General features: G+C 35.7%; 1 protein-coding gene across 1 annotated transcript in view; it reads left to right on the top strand.

Moving 5' to 3' along the window:
- Positions 1–16751, top strand: part of ABCA13 (ATP binding cassette subfamily A member 13) — a 168886-nt gene that overhangs the window by 16142 nt on the left and 135993 nt on the right. Inside the window, exons 6-12 of the mRNA XM_050971110.1 lie at positions 54–217; positions 2358–2473; positions 3509–3642; positions 5468–5632; positions 7095–7294; positions 9164–13873; positions 15064–15170. Coding sequence (XP_050827067.1) covers positions 54–217; positions 2358–2473; positions 3509–3642; positions 5468–5632; positions 7095–7294; positions 9164–13873; positions 15064–15170 — 5596 coding nt within the window. The remainder of the gene's footprint in view (positions 1–53; positions 218–2357; positions 2474–3508; positions 3643–5467; positions 5633–7094; positions 7295–9163; positions 13874–15063; positions 15171–16751) is intronic.

The raw sequence follows: 16751 nt of genomic DNA on the forward strand, positions 1-16751 counted from the left end.
TCTTATGTTATTGGAAGTGTTGCATGTAATTTTTATTTTTTTTCCACGTAAAGATGGATTTGAATGAAGCAGAGAAAATTATTTCTAGAGCAGAAAATCTGTACAAGCAACCATATTTCTGGAACCTTCTTCAGTCACTCCCTCATCTTGAACTGAACAGCTTTTATACAGAAGATGAGTTAGCTTCCATAACACAGTTTCTAAAAGTTATTCAAAAGTAAGTACTTTCACAGTCTTGAAAGTGCTCTGTTTTAAAATTTTATGTGCAATTCTTGTTCTTCTCACTGTCTACTTGATAAAATAGGCATCCTTTACAGTGTAAAGAGGCTGAAATTTTATTCTCTTTACCAGATTTTGCTTTTATAAAACTGTGTTAGGAATTTTCACCCACATGGATTCCTTTATTATTGTGTTTTGCATCTCTGTTAAACTCAACAGAGATGCCCTTTGATTAGCAGCTCCATATTAGCAATGCCTGAAATTAGCCCACCACATAATATGGCTTTGAACCTTGTAATGTATTTTGGGGGTCTTTGAAAGACAGAACATATCCATATGAATATAAGAAAATAACAGTTTTGATCCTAAACAGATCTGAATGTTTGTAGCACTTGGTCAGTATCAGGAAAATTACTCAATTTTGTTTCTTAAGCCTCTTGCTTTCCAAATAGCTTCAGGTGTTCTTTTGCAAGAAATGAAGCAAAAAGAAAAACATCCCAGAGACTGTGGAATCAGGTAAAGGACAGATGGATTCAGAGGAAGACATAGAATAAAACATAGACCTAGACATATATCTACAGGAATTTTCAGTAAAATAAGGTAATTATCAGGTGACAGTCAGGTATGTGTTTGCCAGGATGGGCAGTTTGCTGTAGTAGGTTGATAGGCAATTATCATTGTAGTCAAATAACATAGTCATAAAGCAAGAGAAGCCCTCTGAACCTGGGTGCCTGTGCTAGACTGGCCATGTACCTCACCAGCCTTAGGCCGTTTGGGAGCAGGGGCCCAAAGATGATGAATGAGAAATTACTGTGCTGTTATGCCATTCTTTATCATTCCACTGTCTTTTTTTTAATTAAAAAAAAAAAAAAAAAAAAAAAAACCAAACCAAAGAAAAACAACAAGAAGAGCTCCCCACCCAGATAAGAAGGATATGATGACCTAACTTTTTTTCAAACAGGGAAACAGGTTTCTCTTACAGTATGTGGATTGCACCTAGGTTGGTGCTTGATTTTAAAATTTTAATTATTTTTCTCTTATGCCTGAGTAATTTGTAACCTTATTTCAGCTTGTTCTCTGAGCTATTAACATGCAAGACTACATGGGAGATTCAGATGTTTACATATGGATTTTGGTGTTTTCATTTGCTTAGGGTTTTTTAAGATTTCTGTGTTCTTCCATGACCAAATTTATCCTAATTGATGCAATTTGGAAAGCAAACCACAAAACCCAAGGCTTGTTTCTAAACTAGTTTCATATTACTCATTCTAGTGGTCCTTTCTAAGGCAGAATTAAGCCAGTAGAATGGTTCTGAATTTACATTTCCCACTTTTAGGTCTGTACCATGTTTTGCTGTGTCTCTCAGAGGTACTTAACAAAACTTTACACATCTGTGTGACGGGCTTTGGGGTTTTATGGTAGGGGTGGGGTTTTTTTGGGTTTGTTAGTTTGCTTTCCCTTCTTCTCATGAACGTTGGAAACTGATGGTCCACTCTGGAAAACTGGATTCTTATTCACATAATATGAAAGGATTACTTGGTCGGAAATAACTGGTAAATTTGGCATAAATTTTAAGTAATAAGTTACAGTTTTATTAACAGAGCATTTTTTTCACAGCTAAGGTGACAGAGAATTGTAAGAATTTGAATAGATATATTTTTATCAATGCATACTGTAACACATTTTGCTCAATCTCTTGCAAAAAAAAGTATTAAGTTGCTTTAAATTTTTTTTTTCCTGCAAATTGATGGGAAGTAAAATGTAAGTATTCTTTATGGATTCTGCCTTCTTGTGTGGATAACAGAGAATGTTTGCAGTAGTTTTGCTCTTACTTTTCCTCTTTTCTTTTTTTTTTTTTTTCCCTTAGAGGACATTAGTCCTCTCAGGACACATTTCCTTAATGGAAATTGACTGATACACTAACTGTAAAATTTCAATTTGTGTTTGAGATACTCTAACTGTAAAATCTCAATTGTTTAATTGTTTAATTAAACTCTAATTTCATAAAACATCGGTTTTTCAACAGTAAAAAAAGCCTTTTATTTTTCAGTTGCTTGAAGGTTGTCTCTTTCCAGCAATTCCTTTCAGGTTTTTGGGTGTATAGAGAGCTTGATTTTTGTTTTATTTTCCACTTTCAGTACCTTAGCATCACTGAAGGATTTAGCTATGATGCCACTGGGCAGAAGTTTCTATGAAGTGGTGAAAATGGCACTGAATTTGACTGCTGCATCAGTACAGGATAGCAGCTTAGAAGGTAAGAAATTTGCTTCAGATTTTCTTTGAACTACGTAATAAGCATGCTGGAAATATATGATAGTAACTGTTGGACCTTCTGCTAAGTTCCTGATGTGCAGAGACCTACCTATATTGCTGCTCTGTTAACCTACTTTACTGATCTGCTTTTTAAATACCAATACTGAAAAATAAATTTTATCATACTCTGGCAACTATCAGATAAACAAAGTATCAGATAAACTGGTCTAATACATAGTGTTTAGAATGGTCATGGTTTAGCAATGAATTTTGGAGAGAGACTAAACCAATGCAAGGGACAGTTTCCTCCATTTGATAGAAGGACAGCAATTTTTTTTGGACGTGCCTGTTAAGCATTATGACTAGTTTACTTTAAGCTTCGTTCCTCTGTTCTCATAAATTCTGCTGTCAGCTGAAGGGCTACATTTCTCCATCTGCTGCTTCACCATGGAAGATGAATTTAATAAGAGAAGGTAGGCTGACCCCAGGAAAACAAGCAAAGGTCAGGAGCAAGTTTCATGGGCAAACTGAAGTGTGCCATGTATAGGTGCAGCTGTCTGCTTAGTGTGGAAGGTCAGGATAAGAGTAATACAAAGTCTAAATCCCACTTCACCTGCAAAAGTGAAGGCTGATGTGGGACAAAGGTGATGTGCTGGAGTCTTTGATTTCTCTGGAATTTCTGGTATTCTCCCCTTGCTCTTACTCTCAGTAGGGATTCACATCCAGTCCATACACACACCTTTGCATGCCCCTGTGCAATTCAGAATGGCACCCTACTGAGTTTGTTGACAATTGCTATGCAGGGGCATCCCACCATCATCATATCAATTGCTGAAATGCCATCACACTAACTGATTTTACCACTAGAGCAACCATGGGGTTTATCCTAGGTAAATTTGTGTTCAGGTGCACACATTCTGGTGTCCCGAAAAAAGCTGGAGACATGGTACTTGGATGTCAACAAGTGAGAACCACCAAGAAACAACAGGAATAAAAAGAATGAATTACATGAACAAAATATTTCCTTTCTTTTTAGGTTTTCAATACAATCTTTCTTTCGGGGATGTTTTGTGGAATCCACTTGCTGTGAAAGCAGAACTTGAATCCAGGTTTGGTTTTGATGGCTCTCATGTTGAGAAGCTGTTAAGTTATACAGCACAATTAACAGAGGTAAATAATTTGAAAATTTCAGTGTCTAACTCTATAATTTTTTTTTATTTGTACCCTGAATGTATTTTCCTCCTTTAGAGAAACTTATCTTTTTGAAGAAGCTACAAGGTTGTTAAATATCCTGGCTTCATTCCCATTGAATAAATGATGGACTTAAGCACAAATTCAAAAGTTGTTTCCAGTTTTCTGGAATCTCTGCATGTGAAGATACTGATAGGTCTAGTTGTATGCACTAATGAATTTATGCCTCTCTGAAGTCACAACTGTGTATGGCAGAGTCCTGTGTTTGTTATCCAATCCTGTAGAGAATTCTGTGGGTTGCTCCACTAAGCTTTTAAACCAAATCCTTGATTTGAGTCTGGCAGGATTAGTTTGCCTGGTAGCATTTTTCATCTCGTTTACTGGTGAAAGAATTCCTGTCTCTTCTCTGTGTAAATTGAGGGAGACCAAGAGTCCTTTCTTCTCAGTTGTGCAATCTTGATATGAATGTATTATACTGTCTCAGTGGTGCTTAATCAAATATCCTAGTGATGCATCACATCTAGAAGAAAATCTCTTTCTTGAGATAGGGCATTCTAACCTATCCATTAGACCGAATCTGTCTGTTGTGGTGGTCTGGTTTGACTGCAGAAAACTGGAAATAACTTTTGAATTTGTACTTAAGTCCACATTTCTTTAATAGAACATGTTGGCATTTATGTGAAATCTGTTTGTTCTTTGTAGAGCAGTACAGTTTGGAGTTATACTCCAAAAGAGCTCAATGTAAAAACAGCAGATTTAAACAAATGGATAAATTATAAAAGAAAACCCCCTTGACTTTTGTATGGCCTTTTAATGAAATATCAGTGATGGCCTTTTTGATCAAATGAACTGCATTCAACTGTGGCTTTGTATCTGTGGTTGACTGTGAAATCCCAGGCTACTCACTTGGTAACTATTTAAACAAGTATCTCAATATTTTGTGCTTGTGTTAGAACATTGAAGACCATCAAAAACTATGAAAGAAGAAGCCTGGATAATGTTTGCTTGGAGCCCTTCAATTCTGTATCTAACACCCCATTTTTTTGGTGTCAAAAAATCTGCAAAACTTTTTATGAATTCTCTGGTCAAAGTTGAAAGGAGCAAGGATATAAAGTATATCAGAAAGGCAATACCAGAATTAAAATGTGTGGCATTATTTTTGTAATCTTTAATAATTACAGGCTTGGGAATATTTAATTATTCATTCCAATTTATTGACTTTGGAATATTAAATCATTGATAGTAGAATTTAAAATTAGTCTATGAGGAAAAAATGCTGTTGTCTTAACCACTCTCTTGAAACCCACTAACCTCAATTTAAAACTAGTCTGCTGTATGTAATGACTGGTTGAGATGCATTAAGTCAAAACTAATGACGCATTGAGATGGATTAAGTCAAAACTAAGCTTTTTATATTAGTAATTTTTATACTTTTGAAGTTGCTTCAATACAGTTATTCTACTGTAAGGGTACTGTAGCATGGTCAAGTTAGTTCAGTGCCAGCCTGCAAATTACTGTAGAAGTAGCAATACAAACATAGCTACAAGGCGAAAATTTCTTGCATATACAAGTCTCATCATTCCGCTGTATGAGCACCTTAATGGGGCCACTAGTATTTCATACAGGAGCCTGCAAGTGGAGTACTTTGAAGTACGTGCCTGGGAATGTGAGGCTGGGTTAAATGGGCTTTGTTCTTGCTGAAGAGGCTATTTGTTATTCTTATTTTCAGTAGATAAGTAAGTTGATAGAGCTAACACTCAGCAACGCTCTTGAAATACTCATCAATTCCTTGTGTCCTTGCCAGATTCCCACAGGAGAGACACTGGAGCAGTTTGTATGCTCTGCTCTGGCTGTTGTCCCAGAAGATGAAGCAAACAAGGAGAATAATGGAGAGGGCTGTGATTCTGCACAGCATGAGGCCAAACTGTATCTTGTTCATGCTGTCAGCAAGTTTAAACTCTATGCACGGGTAACTTTAATAAGTTAATAGTTTGAATTCCTAATTTTTGCATGTAGGTTGTCAGCAGTAACTCAGTTAAAAGATCAAAGTTATCTATAAAATTGTTTTAATGTACTTGCTAATAAAAAGAAATAGTCCTCATAAAGAATCATTACAGTGGAAGTATAATCTATCATCATGTGTCCACTTAATCAGATTTTCTCATTAATGGAAATTCAGATTTGAAATGTAATAGAGAATGTCCTGAAATATACTGCAATGCAGAGACCTGCTGGAAGAAATTGTTTACTGTTCCACCTGAGATTGAATGTTGAAAAAAACTGAAAATTTACTAGACACCTCCACTGATATATAATTAATTAATTAATTTTTCCCCCTTATTGTCTCTGGCAATGGTGGCTGAAGCAAGATAAATCTCCAGTAGAGCATCTTAAAATTCTGATCTGGGAGAATATTTTGCCATGCATTCTCTGTAATGACATATGTGTAATTGCATGTACAATGGAATGAAATATTCAGCTGTTTCCTGAGAAAAACACCTAGCTACCTTAACACTGGTATTTGTTTTTATACTGAAACATCGTATTTTTCTCCATTAAAAAAAGAAAAATCATGTATCAAGCTGCTCTGGAGATGTTTGCGATATTATGTAAAGAAAACATGCAGATCTTCCTGTGTATTTCCTCAAAAATGTAATCTTTAGGGTTTCCCTGCTGTATGATGAAGTATGAAGCAGGAGGTAATAATTCAATATGATTGCCAAACCTAATGCACTAATTTCTATGTTGGAAAATCCAGTAATAATTTCAATCATGAATTTAAACTCTTAGCATGGTTTGATCATCTTATGGGAACCAGAAATACTGTAAGCTGCTGGCCACTGTGAATTATCTGGGTGAACAGGATATCTCAGAGTAAATCAGTTATATTCACTTGACATCTAAAAGACAGGTAATGGTGAAGCAAAGTAGAGCAGTCAGTAGTTTTGGCCGGGCCTTTTTATGCTCATTTCAGGGCTATGCACTGGGAGCATGCATGCTTCTTCATCATCACTGTGTTATGGGACTCCAAAAATGTTAAGGCTGCTATCTTCCATCAAATTGGCAGTGTAGGCAGAAGTCTGGTAAAAGAAGCCTGAGTAATTGGCTGTTGAGGTCAGCTTTTGGTTGATTTCAGCCTCAGTCCATCTTTTTTCCATTCCTGGGTCTTTAGGCAAGGTCAGCACCACATAGGATGTCAGTTGTCTGTGTGCTGTAGCCTGTTACATTGCCAACTGGAATGTCAGTCAAAACCGTATTGAAAATCAACCTTTGTCACATCAGTCATTTCAGAGTCTAGACAGGTTGTAAGGGAGAAATTTTGGTATCATAGTTGATTGTGTAAATTTTTTAAAGACATGCAAATTCTGTGTACTGCTTAAGTAAGAAAGCTTTGATTAATGAGGTGTTCTGTTTTGCATTCAATCCACTAGGTACTTGAGCAATGGCTTGACAGCAGCAGTCTCTCTCAGAATTTCCTTTTGGAACTTAGAAGAATCATGGCTGATTTAATGTCTGAATTTCTAGATGACAGGGAAGACAGAAAACTTTTTTCGGAGATAAATACCCTGATCCAGCAATGGAATGAGAAATCAGATGCCTATTTTTCAGAAGGATATGTTTCATCTCATTGGTAAGTTATACTTATCTTTCTGAAACTTGTCTTATAAAATTAGACCAACTTGAATATTCGTTTTGCTTTGCATTTAGTTGATTTCTGTTTTTGTCTGTTTTGTGATTTTATTTTTTATTCTGTAGTTCAAAACCTGGTATACAGTCAAATAATTGTGCTGATGCTTACATACTCTGGAAAAGAAACTAAGTTCATGCTTCAGAATATAGCTTCCTACAGGTTCAGCAGAGGACATGACTACTACATGATCAGGACTCACAGGAATCAGCAGCTGTGGATAACTGGCGTTTTGAACTAGGACATGAATTCATTATCTTGTTCTGCAAACAAAGCTGAATTCCCCCAAGTAGTTGGTGTGACTCAGTAATACTTCTCATGTATAGCAAGTCCAGTGCATGCGAAATATTTAGAATTTTTATTGTAGAGGTCAGCTCAGTTGTGCAGGAGATCTTGTAACAGATGCCTTCATCAACAGCTACAGCCTATGGAAAACAGAATTTTAAACACATAGAATTAGTTGTACATATGTAATTTGCAATCTCATCTAGGGCACTCTGAGTCTGTGATTTCTTTTGATGTTTTTGAGCTTTCCTTACAGTTTCAAGTTCTCTGTTTGGTTCATGACTAAATGCAAATGTAAACACTTTATGTGAAGATTTGGCTGTAAGCCCTGGACTTATTAAGAATTCTATGTTTTGTCGAGCTGTTCAAATATTCCTGCTCTGGAAGGTTCTACAGAGGAGTTAAGCTGTACATAAAGGGAGTTAATGTTTGTCAGAGTTGGCGGAGGCTCAAGAAAGGTCTATGGCGCAGCACAGGAGCTGATACTTCCCTCTTTTAATGGCACACTGGATGACTTGCATCAATTCTGGGAGTTATAATATTGGCCTCAGTTTCTCATTGTTTGTAATTATTTGTCAACTAGTAAGAGAGAGATTCCATTATCAACTAGTAAGAGAGAGATTGCAGTCAAAGTGTTTAAAAATTTAGTAGGGTGTCTTGAAATCTGGTTCTAATGTATAAAAGGAAACTGCTGCGCTGCTGCAGTTGCAAGCAACAACAAAGTATCTTTTCAGCAGTTTTATCCTTATGTTTGCAGCACACAATGTTTTTGTGCTCTACCTCTGTTGATTGCAGAGTCTGGAGAGAATGACAATATATTTAAGGAGAAGATATTTTCAGCTTGAGGCCTCTACATTCAAAGCTCTTTTTCCATGCACCTCCTCTTGACCAGTCTTACAGAGCTAGTAGTTGTTTTTTCTTTTGATAAATAATACTGACACAATAGAAACATCACTGGGTGCATTCCAATTTCACTGTGATTTCATGTTTTTGTAGATATTAAAATGGCAGTATTCAGCTACCAGGCAGTCAACTGGAATGTTTTAACTTTCAATAATTATGAGAAAACAAAAAATTCTTTAGAATAATTGGAAAATTAGAGGTTTTGATCGATTTTATTGATACATTCCTTTCTCTAAAATAGTTAGTCTGTGGAACATAAAATCTTTGTTCTTTTCAGCAGCTGAAAATATGATGTACTCAAAGGTGTTGGACTCTTTGTGGCTTGCAAGCCTGATTATAAGTACTGATAAATGCCAATTCTTTAACTGTTGTCTACATTTAGGTTTTGATTTCAATGACTTTCCAGTAGTTTTTCCACATTTTAAAAAACCAAAAACAATTGTCAAATATTGCTAATTCACATTTTGTGTTGATTAATTTATGACTGCTATTTAAATTATATTTGGAATTCCCTTTAATTAAGTAAACAAACCTAGATTCTAAAATTTAAATAATATATAGTTTAAAATTTTTGGCTGCCTACTAGGTAACTAACAAGACAAAACCTTACAATTAATTTTTCAGGATTTTGACATCTTTCAAAGAGTTTTTGAAGACAGAAGAAAACTCAGGGATTTCTGGTGAAAACAAAATGGATCATCTTTTTCACCTTGTGGAAGTCATAGAGAAAATTATAATGTTTGATTTCTCAGTTTCTACAAACAAGTCTCTAATTGAAAATGCCTTGAATAATGCAATTATATGGATAAAAAATTTTGCTGAGGGGGAGAAACCTTCCACAAATTTCTCACTTGCAGTTTCTGAACTCCATAATGACCTACAACAAAATTTCCAGCATCTTCAGAACATTTGGACAAAAAAGAAGGCAGAACATTTCTGGCATATAGTGGAAATTGTATTCCATGAACTATATTCTAGGCTATCTCTCTTGAGTCAAGTAGAAGAGGAAGAGGTAATTGAGGCCATATCTAGAATTTTATCTTCCATTACAGAAAATAAAATCTATAACAGAAGTATGGTGTTGCTTAAAAAGATCCTGGCTGATTGGCCAGAATTAAATATTACCGCTTTGGACCGTTTAAAACAGTTAAGTGAACACTTCCAAAGAAATCACTATCAAGTTGGATCATTGTCTGGTGATCATGTCAATGCTTCATTTAGCACAATTCCTGGAGTGATTAATACCTCCTCTTTATTTCTCTCCAATGCTACTTTTATGTATAAGGTACAAGAATTAGGAGAAATTGTGCATGATTTCTTCAAAAATATCCAAAAATTAAACAGTACAATTGTGGCCTCACTTGTTCCAAAATTTTTCTCTCTGTACCATAATGATGATCTGGTTTTGAATATTAAAAGCAATAACACTCAGTTAAAACTTCTTTATGAGGCTTCAAAAAGTATGTCATCTTCTCAAGTATGGCATGATTTGCAAAATAAGGAACTAGTTTTTGACTTTCTGTTTGAAACTTTTGATCTTCTCTGGAACCTCACCAGTAAGTCTCTCTGTGAAAAATTACTATTAATTTACAACTATACAGAATTTCAAGCACAGTTTCTTGCACAGAATGGAAAAAAAGATATACAAGTTGTTTATGACATTCTGAGCAGCCTTAAAACTTTATTTATAGACGAAGAGTTCCAAACAGCTCTCTTATGTTATTTGGAAGAGTTTCTTGATCTCTCTCCAGGATGCTTGGTAAATAAAGGGTGCACTGATTTTTATCTAGCAAACATGAGTTCAGTAGAACATTCAGTAGAGATTTATGACTTACTTCTTCTTCCATTGGACAGTGTCCTGTCTGTAACAAACTGGGGAGATAAGGTAAGTGTGCCTTCTGCTTTGCACTGCACTTTTACATGGCTTCAGGCATGGACAGAGATTTTTGAAGAAGCATCAGAAATCTTAAATTTGAATTCAACATTTTTTGTCTGCCTAAGAGAGGATTTGGCATATCTCTCGGAGAACCTTTTAAATGTAACTCAAGATGAACTGTGCAATAATACAGCTATGGCTATTGTTGAAGCTACAGGAGCAGCAATGAAGCTTTTAAAAGCTGCATTTCATGAACATGGCAATTTAAATGACTTGAAAGATTTTGAGGCTTTCCTTGTTAATCTTCAAAGGGTAATTAACAATGCATTTGAAGTCACAAACTTGCTTAAAGATAGCAGTTTAGAAAGTGTTTTAGAGACAATAGGAGCTGTGATAACTAAAATGCAGAAATCTATACTGAAGATTGTTAATGAAGAGTTTTTGAATTCTTGGCTTGATGCTTTCATCTCAGGAGGATCTGAGGGAGAAGATAAGGCTGCTGGTGTATTTTCCATTGAAAATTCCCTTTCTACTATTCTTAAGCTCTCCCAAGAGGAACTTGAAATTATTCTCACTGAAATAAATGACACGTCTGCTTTTTTAAAAAGTGTACCTCAAGACAAATATATGGTTTGTATCAGCATTTTCCAGAATATTACCAAATTAATTTTGGCTAATCGTCTGAAAGACATAAGCTACTTGCAAACAAATTTTTCATCTCATCTTAACTCCTTTCTAAACTTTCATAGTACAATGGATGAAGCAGAGGATTGTAACACATGGATATATAGTTTAAGTAATTTCACTGAAAAATACAAGTCACCTTCCCACCTTGAAAGTGCAAAACATATTTTATTTCTTCTACAATCTCTGGGAAATGCTGAGACAGATGCTAAGCTAATGAATGTGATGGACTTTGTTAATTTGGTTTTTAATTTGATGCTCCCTGAATGTTCCCTAGGTGGTTCTGATGTGATTTGTGCAAGTGTTTATTTCAATATCATAGCAAAAACTTTGAAATTTATTCTCCCTGAACTTTATGTAAAATATGACAGTAATGTGCTTGAATTTATTTTTAAACTTTTAAATAATTCTGGAGAACAAATACAAACTGTTATCAGTGATTTAGTTGGGAGCTCATTGTATATGTCAAATAAGACCCATTTTAGTCAGTCAACCCATGGTTTCAACAGGACTTCAAGAATGCTCCTTAATCCTTTTCACCACATTTCTCTTATATCAGTGGAACTCTTGACAGAAATCCAAAGTCTTCTGAAGAATAAAACTTTTGAATTCCAAGAAAACAGTTCCTCTCGTTTGGACAATGAGTTTGAACCTTTCTTGCATGGGAAGAATATCAGTTTGCTGACGGAGTTCTTTCAATATATGATTAGAAAACTTGACTCAAACTTGCAAAATGAACACAAAACATTTCCTCAGAAACTGATAGAAACAGCAGGTCTGAATATTGAACTGGTAAGGAAGGCACTTGAAATTTTCAAGTCTCCTACTTTTGTTGACTTTCCATTAAGAAACGAAAAGGAGCTTCTAAAGCATATGGTTGCCTTGGTGGAAAACATGAGAAACATGGATGTTGAGTTTTTGATAAGTAGATTCAAACAGGTCCAGGAGAACCTAGAAAATTTCTTTAAAAATATAAAACCTTTTAACCTTGAGAACTCTGGGTTAGGTACCTTAACAGACTGGTGGGATGCATTTGAGAACATATCATGTTACTGGAACCTGACTGGTGTACACCAAATAACACAGCTTTTTGAACACGATGAGCTCTACAACACCGAAGATGCGTTCAACCTCCTCTTTGATGTCATCAGCCTTACAGAAAGTTTGGCTCATGGAAATGTTACAGAAGCACTAGCTGAAATATATGCTTTCATACTGACTCAGGAAGAAAAAATGCCAATGTTTACTGATGAGGAGTTCTCTAACAAAGTAGAAGATCTTCTGACATTGCTGGAGATGTTGGCAGACATCTCTGATGAACCTGGAGAGGCCTTTGTTTGTTTTTCTGCAGCATTCTGCTGGACTCTCACAACAGCAACACCTCAGAATGATGCCACGGTTGAACCTTGTGACTTGGTGCACGCCAATTCTACTCTTCATTACAATGCAGTCATTGAAGTCATTAAGGAGCTTAAACTCATCACTCTGGATGACAGTTTCGCTTGTTCTATGGAGGACATTCAGATGGATATCACTCGTAATCTGACTTGCTTTTTTCATCAGATTAAAGAATGGAACTCCATAATTTTGAAGTTTTCTGAGCTCCATCATATAAATAGCTCAGTTCTCAAAGAGCTGCTAGATTTTTGGAATGAGTTATCCTTTTATGCTGTGCCTCTACAGGTGAATAGTACACATGCTATCAATTGTTCCTCCACACCAAAGAGCCAAATGGCTTTACAAATCATAGAAACTTTGGGCAGCATTTCAGTGTCAGAAATGGAGATGGTCAAAAGACTTCTTGAACAGCTGGATAATCTTTATGGTGGCCTAAGTTGGAACAAAGAGTCAAGAACATCACTTAAGAGTGTTCTTACTAACATTAAGAATATGACCAGTGAAGTTTCCAGACTCCTGAATACTGAAGCTGTCCTTTCTTTTCTTTCTGTAATTCAGCCTTTAATGACCCTGTCATCTGTTGGAAACCAGACACACACAATGCTTATGACAATATCAGCTTTAAGTGGGAACATCAGTATAACTGACAACTTTGACAATTTCTTGTTTCCTGTAGTTACAAGCATAGAAAATTTATTGGCAAATTTTAGTCTTAGACACTTACTTGTGGTGATAGATCAAGAGGTTCAATTACTCAAGTTGGCCACTGGACAGTCCTCTTCAATGACTCCTGATGTTTTACTAGAGCAGTTTAAGATGCCGTCTGTAGAAGCCATATCAAGAAATTTTGAAGATCTACAAGACATTGTGAATATCATTCTATGCGAGTGTAATGATAAAAATTATTCTAAAGTAATGCATACTCTAATTCTCCTTATGACTAATGAAAGTTCATCAAATGACCTACTGCTGGCCATCAAAAATATTATTGCCTTTCTGGAGCTATTCCAAAACAAGTCTAAGAAGGACTATACTGGTATCTTGTTTGGTGACAGTCATTTTATCAGAGAGAAATTGAATAATAGTCAGCCTGCTTTTTTAGTTTTGCTAAACAGCCTCCTTCATATAATTGCTGATCTTGATGTTGTAGAAGAAACTTTGCATAGAAACAATACTGAGCTTCATAAAGCTGACTTCATTGATTCATTTTTTTATAATGCACCGTATAGAGACACTTCTACTCAGTCCCAAAGCAGAACTCTGGAGATCATGCAAGAGATTTTGCAAATAATATTTCAGTCCACTGCAGAACATGACAGAAATAAAATAAAACTCTTACTAATGAATTTGCATAAGGATGTAATGGCAGAACTGAGGTAAGTGTTTTCCATTTACTCATTTTGGGAAGTGTGCTGACAATGACAGAAGGGCTCTCTGTTTTTGAACAGGTCAATCATAACTTTTATTAAGTTAATTAGTGTTTAATTTCAGATTTGTTCCATCTTATGTTATTCATACCAGATGTATTTAGTATCAGAACACATTGTGTAGACCAGATTATTACATTTATTTTATGTATACGATATGTGTTTAGTCATATGTATTGATACTTGAATTGGTTTCTTTGGAACTATTATAGAAACACTTATTTGAAGATACTTGTGTTTTAGAATCTTTGCAGGTCTGAATACTGAATCCTCACTAATTGGCAGGCAACAGTCATTTTTGCCTTTCTAGCTAAATGCTAAGAAATGCTTGGGCCTAATTCTTTGTGGACTGTGTGGAGGTTTTTTTCTATATTCAAACACAGCTATACAGAGTTTCTTTAACTTAAATTTGTTGATGTCTTATGGCTATTGTGTTAAGTTGCTCAGTTTAACAAATGCAATGTCTGAAGGAATCTTGAGCCCACAGTCATATTTGCCTGATTACTCAGATGAGATGTAATTCAGAAGAGGAAACTGCTTCAGATTTACTGATGGCTTACTTAATAGAAAGACTGCTAGACTGGAGTTGCTGCATTTAAACAAAATTGAATGAACCACAAGTTGGTTGCTCCAAACAGCTCTAGGGTATCTTGCTAGTGGAGCAGCTGGTCTTACTGATGTAAACCAGCTGAGAAATAGCATTGTAAAGTTGATGCTGTGACATAATATTTTGACCTTTATGATTAATTTTATATAAATACATGAAACCATTGTCCACTAGGGTCAAGTATTAACCTAATCTGTTGAAAAATATCAAAAGCAACTACTAGAAAAGTGGTTTATTTTCCCTACATGTTGATTACCTTCTCTTTACCATCAAGTCAGCATATTCTGTGGCCTCTCAGTATTTCTGAAGCTATTACAATTTTGCTTATTTTGTGAAATACTCCTAGGGTATATTTTTTTAACATGGAAGTATTATATTCTGATTTTGAAATAGTTCAAACAAATATAATAACTGTTAATACTGGAATCCTTGTGTGGTTCATTGAAGAGTGCATTTGTGCATTGTCACTTCTTGAAATTCTCTGTGGTACCCTTGGAATGAAAACAACGTTTTCTTATTGATATTTTTACAGAGCATCTAAAATCTGCAAAATTCTTCGGGAACGTTTATACCCTGACAATGTCGTACTACTGCAGAAATTGCAATTTACCATTTTGAATATTCTCAAAATCTTTTCAGGTTAGTTACCACAGTAGTGACTGGGACTCATGTGTTAGTGCTGTTAAGTTAAGGCTTTACTCTAAGCAAACTTTTATACAGATAAGGGAATTTGGGTGATGTCAAGCACAGCAAGCATACTGATGCCTGGAAATTAAAGCAACAGAGGCACACAAAGAAATCTGAAACAGATCACACAAAGGAATTTTTTTTTCTGGAGTGTTCATGTAGACTTAGAATCCCAGGGAAAGCAGGAGATCTTGCTGCTCCTCCTCAGCTAGTGAGCTGATTCAGGTCATAGGGTTTTTTTTAATGAGCCAGACTTGCCACAGGGCAGTGTGTATTTGACAGTAAGGAAAAATGGGGCAAGTATTTAAAGGAAGTAACATCTCTCACTTCTGGCCTTGTCACACAAGTGAATTGGCTACCTGAAGCTGAAAAACCTCACCTTCAACAAATTGTTCCAATTTTAATGTGTTACCTAGTTTTATTCCTTATGTATATGCTCCCAAGCTGTGCATACGAAGAAAGGCTAAAACCTTTCAATATAGATATTGACCTGAGTATAAATTCATATTATTATTTCTTTGGGAAACAAAAGCCAGTGCTTTTCAGAGCTCATATTTTAGCCAACTATGCTCAGAATTGTTTGCAAAGACAGATTAGGAGACATTAACCTGCCCCTCTAGGGCAAGGGATGAAATCTGTAATGTCTTATGACAAATTAGTTTCCAAAAGCGTGTAAGATGTGATTACAACCCAGTTTTGAGTGTCTTCTTCACTCTCCTGTGATGGATGTAGTTCCAAAGAGTAAAAGAGTAGTGAAGTTGAGCTAGGATAAGTGATACTGCAATTGTGAAGCCAGGTACCTGTGTTCTGTCCTTGACCTCTGAAGAACTGTCTGTTTATTAAGAGAACTGAGATTAGGGAACGAAATTTCTGTCATTCTCATTTCAATCCTCTGTTTGTGGGAATGTTTCATAATGTTTCATTTGTTACAGAAAATATTATGAAACCTAATGAGAAAAAATGAAAACTGCTTGATTTGGTTTGATTTGAGGAATAGTATTATATTACTTCTATGAGCAAGATCAAGGTTTGTTTGTTTTAGAAGCAGTGTTTAGTGTTTGTTATTCTTCCTACTTGACTTAAGAAGCAAACTTAAGAAAAAACCCAAACCCATAGTTGAAAAAATTACCTTGGTACTGAATGAGAATTCAGCAGTCAAGTCAAATTCCTTCGCTACTATCCCATCTGCAAACCCACTTCAGACAGACAGCAGGGAGAAGGCTTTTTCCTAGGATATGGTGGCTGCAAGCTTGGGTAGTAACAGTCTCCATGGATGACCAGGAGAATAATACTATCACTCGGTATGGGTTCATTATCCCAAGCCATGGAAAATGCCTATGTAATGCTGTTTTGCTTCCCTCATAATTTGGGTTTGAAAGTTACTTCTCACTGGAGGGTTAGCAACACCCAGGTGTTCCTAGAGGGAAACAGCATCAGGGGATGCCAGAGGAAAAGGCAGATGTGGTTAGTATACTCAGCTTCTCACAGTTATGAGCTCTTGTTCATGAGCCTTTACTTATGAGCTTCTTGCTC

The sequence above is a fragment of the Serinus canaria genome, chromosome 2 (genome assembly GCF_022539315.1).
Source record: "Serinus canaria isolate serCan28SL12 chromosome 2, serCan2020, whole genome shotgun sequence".
NCBI classification, from domain to species: Eukaryota; Metazoa; Chordata; class Aves; order Passeriformes; family Fringillidae; genus Serinus; species Serinus canaria.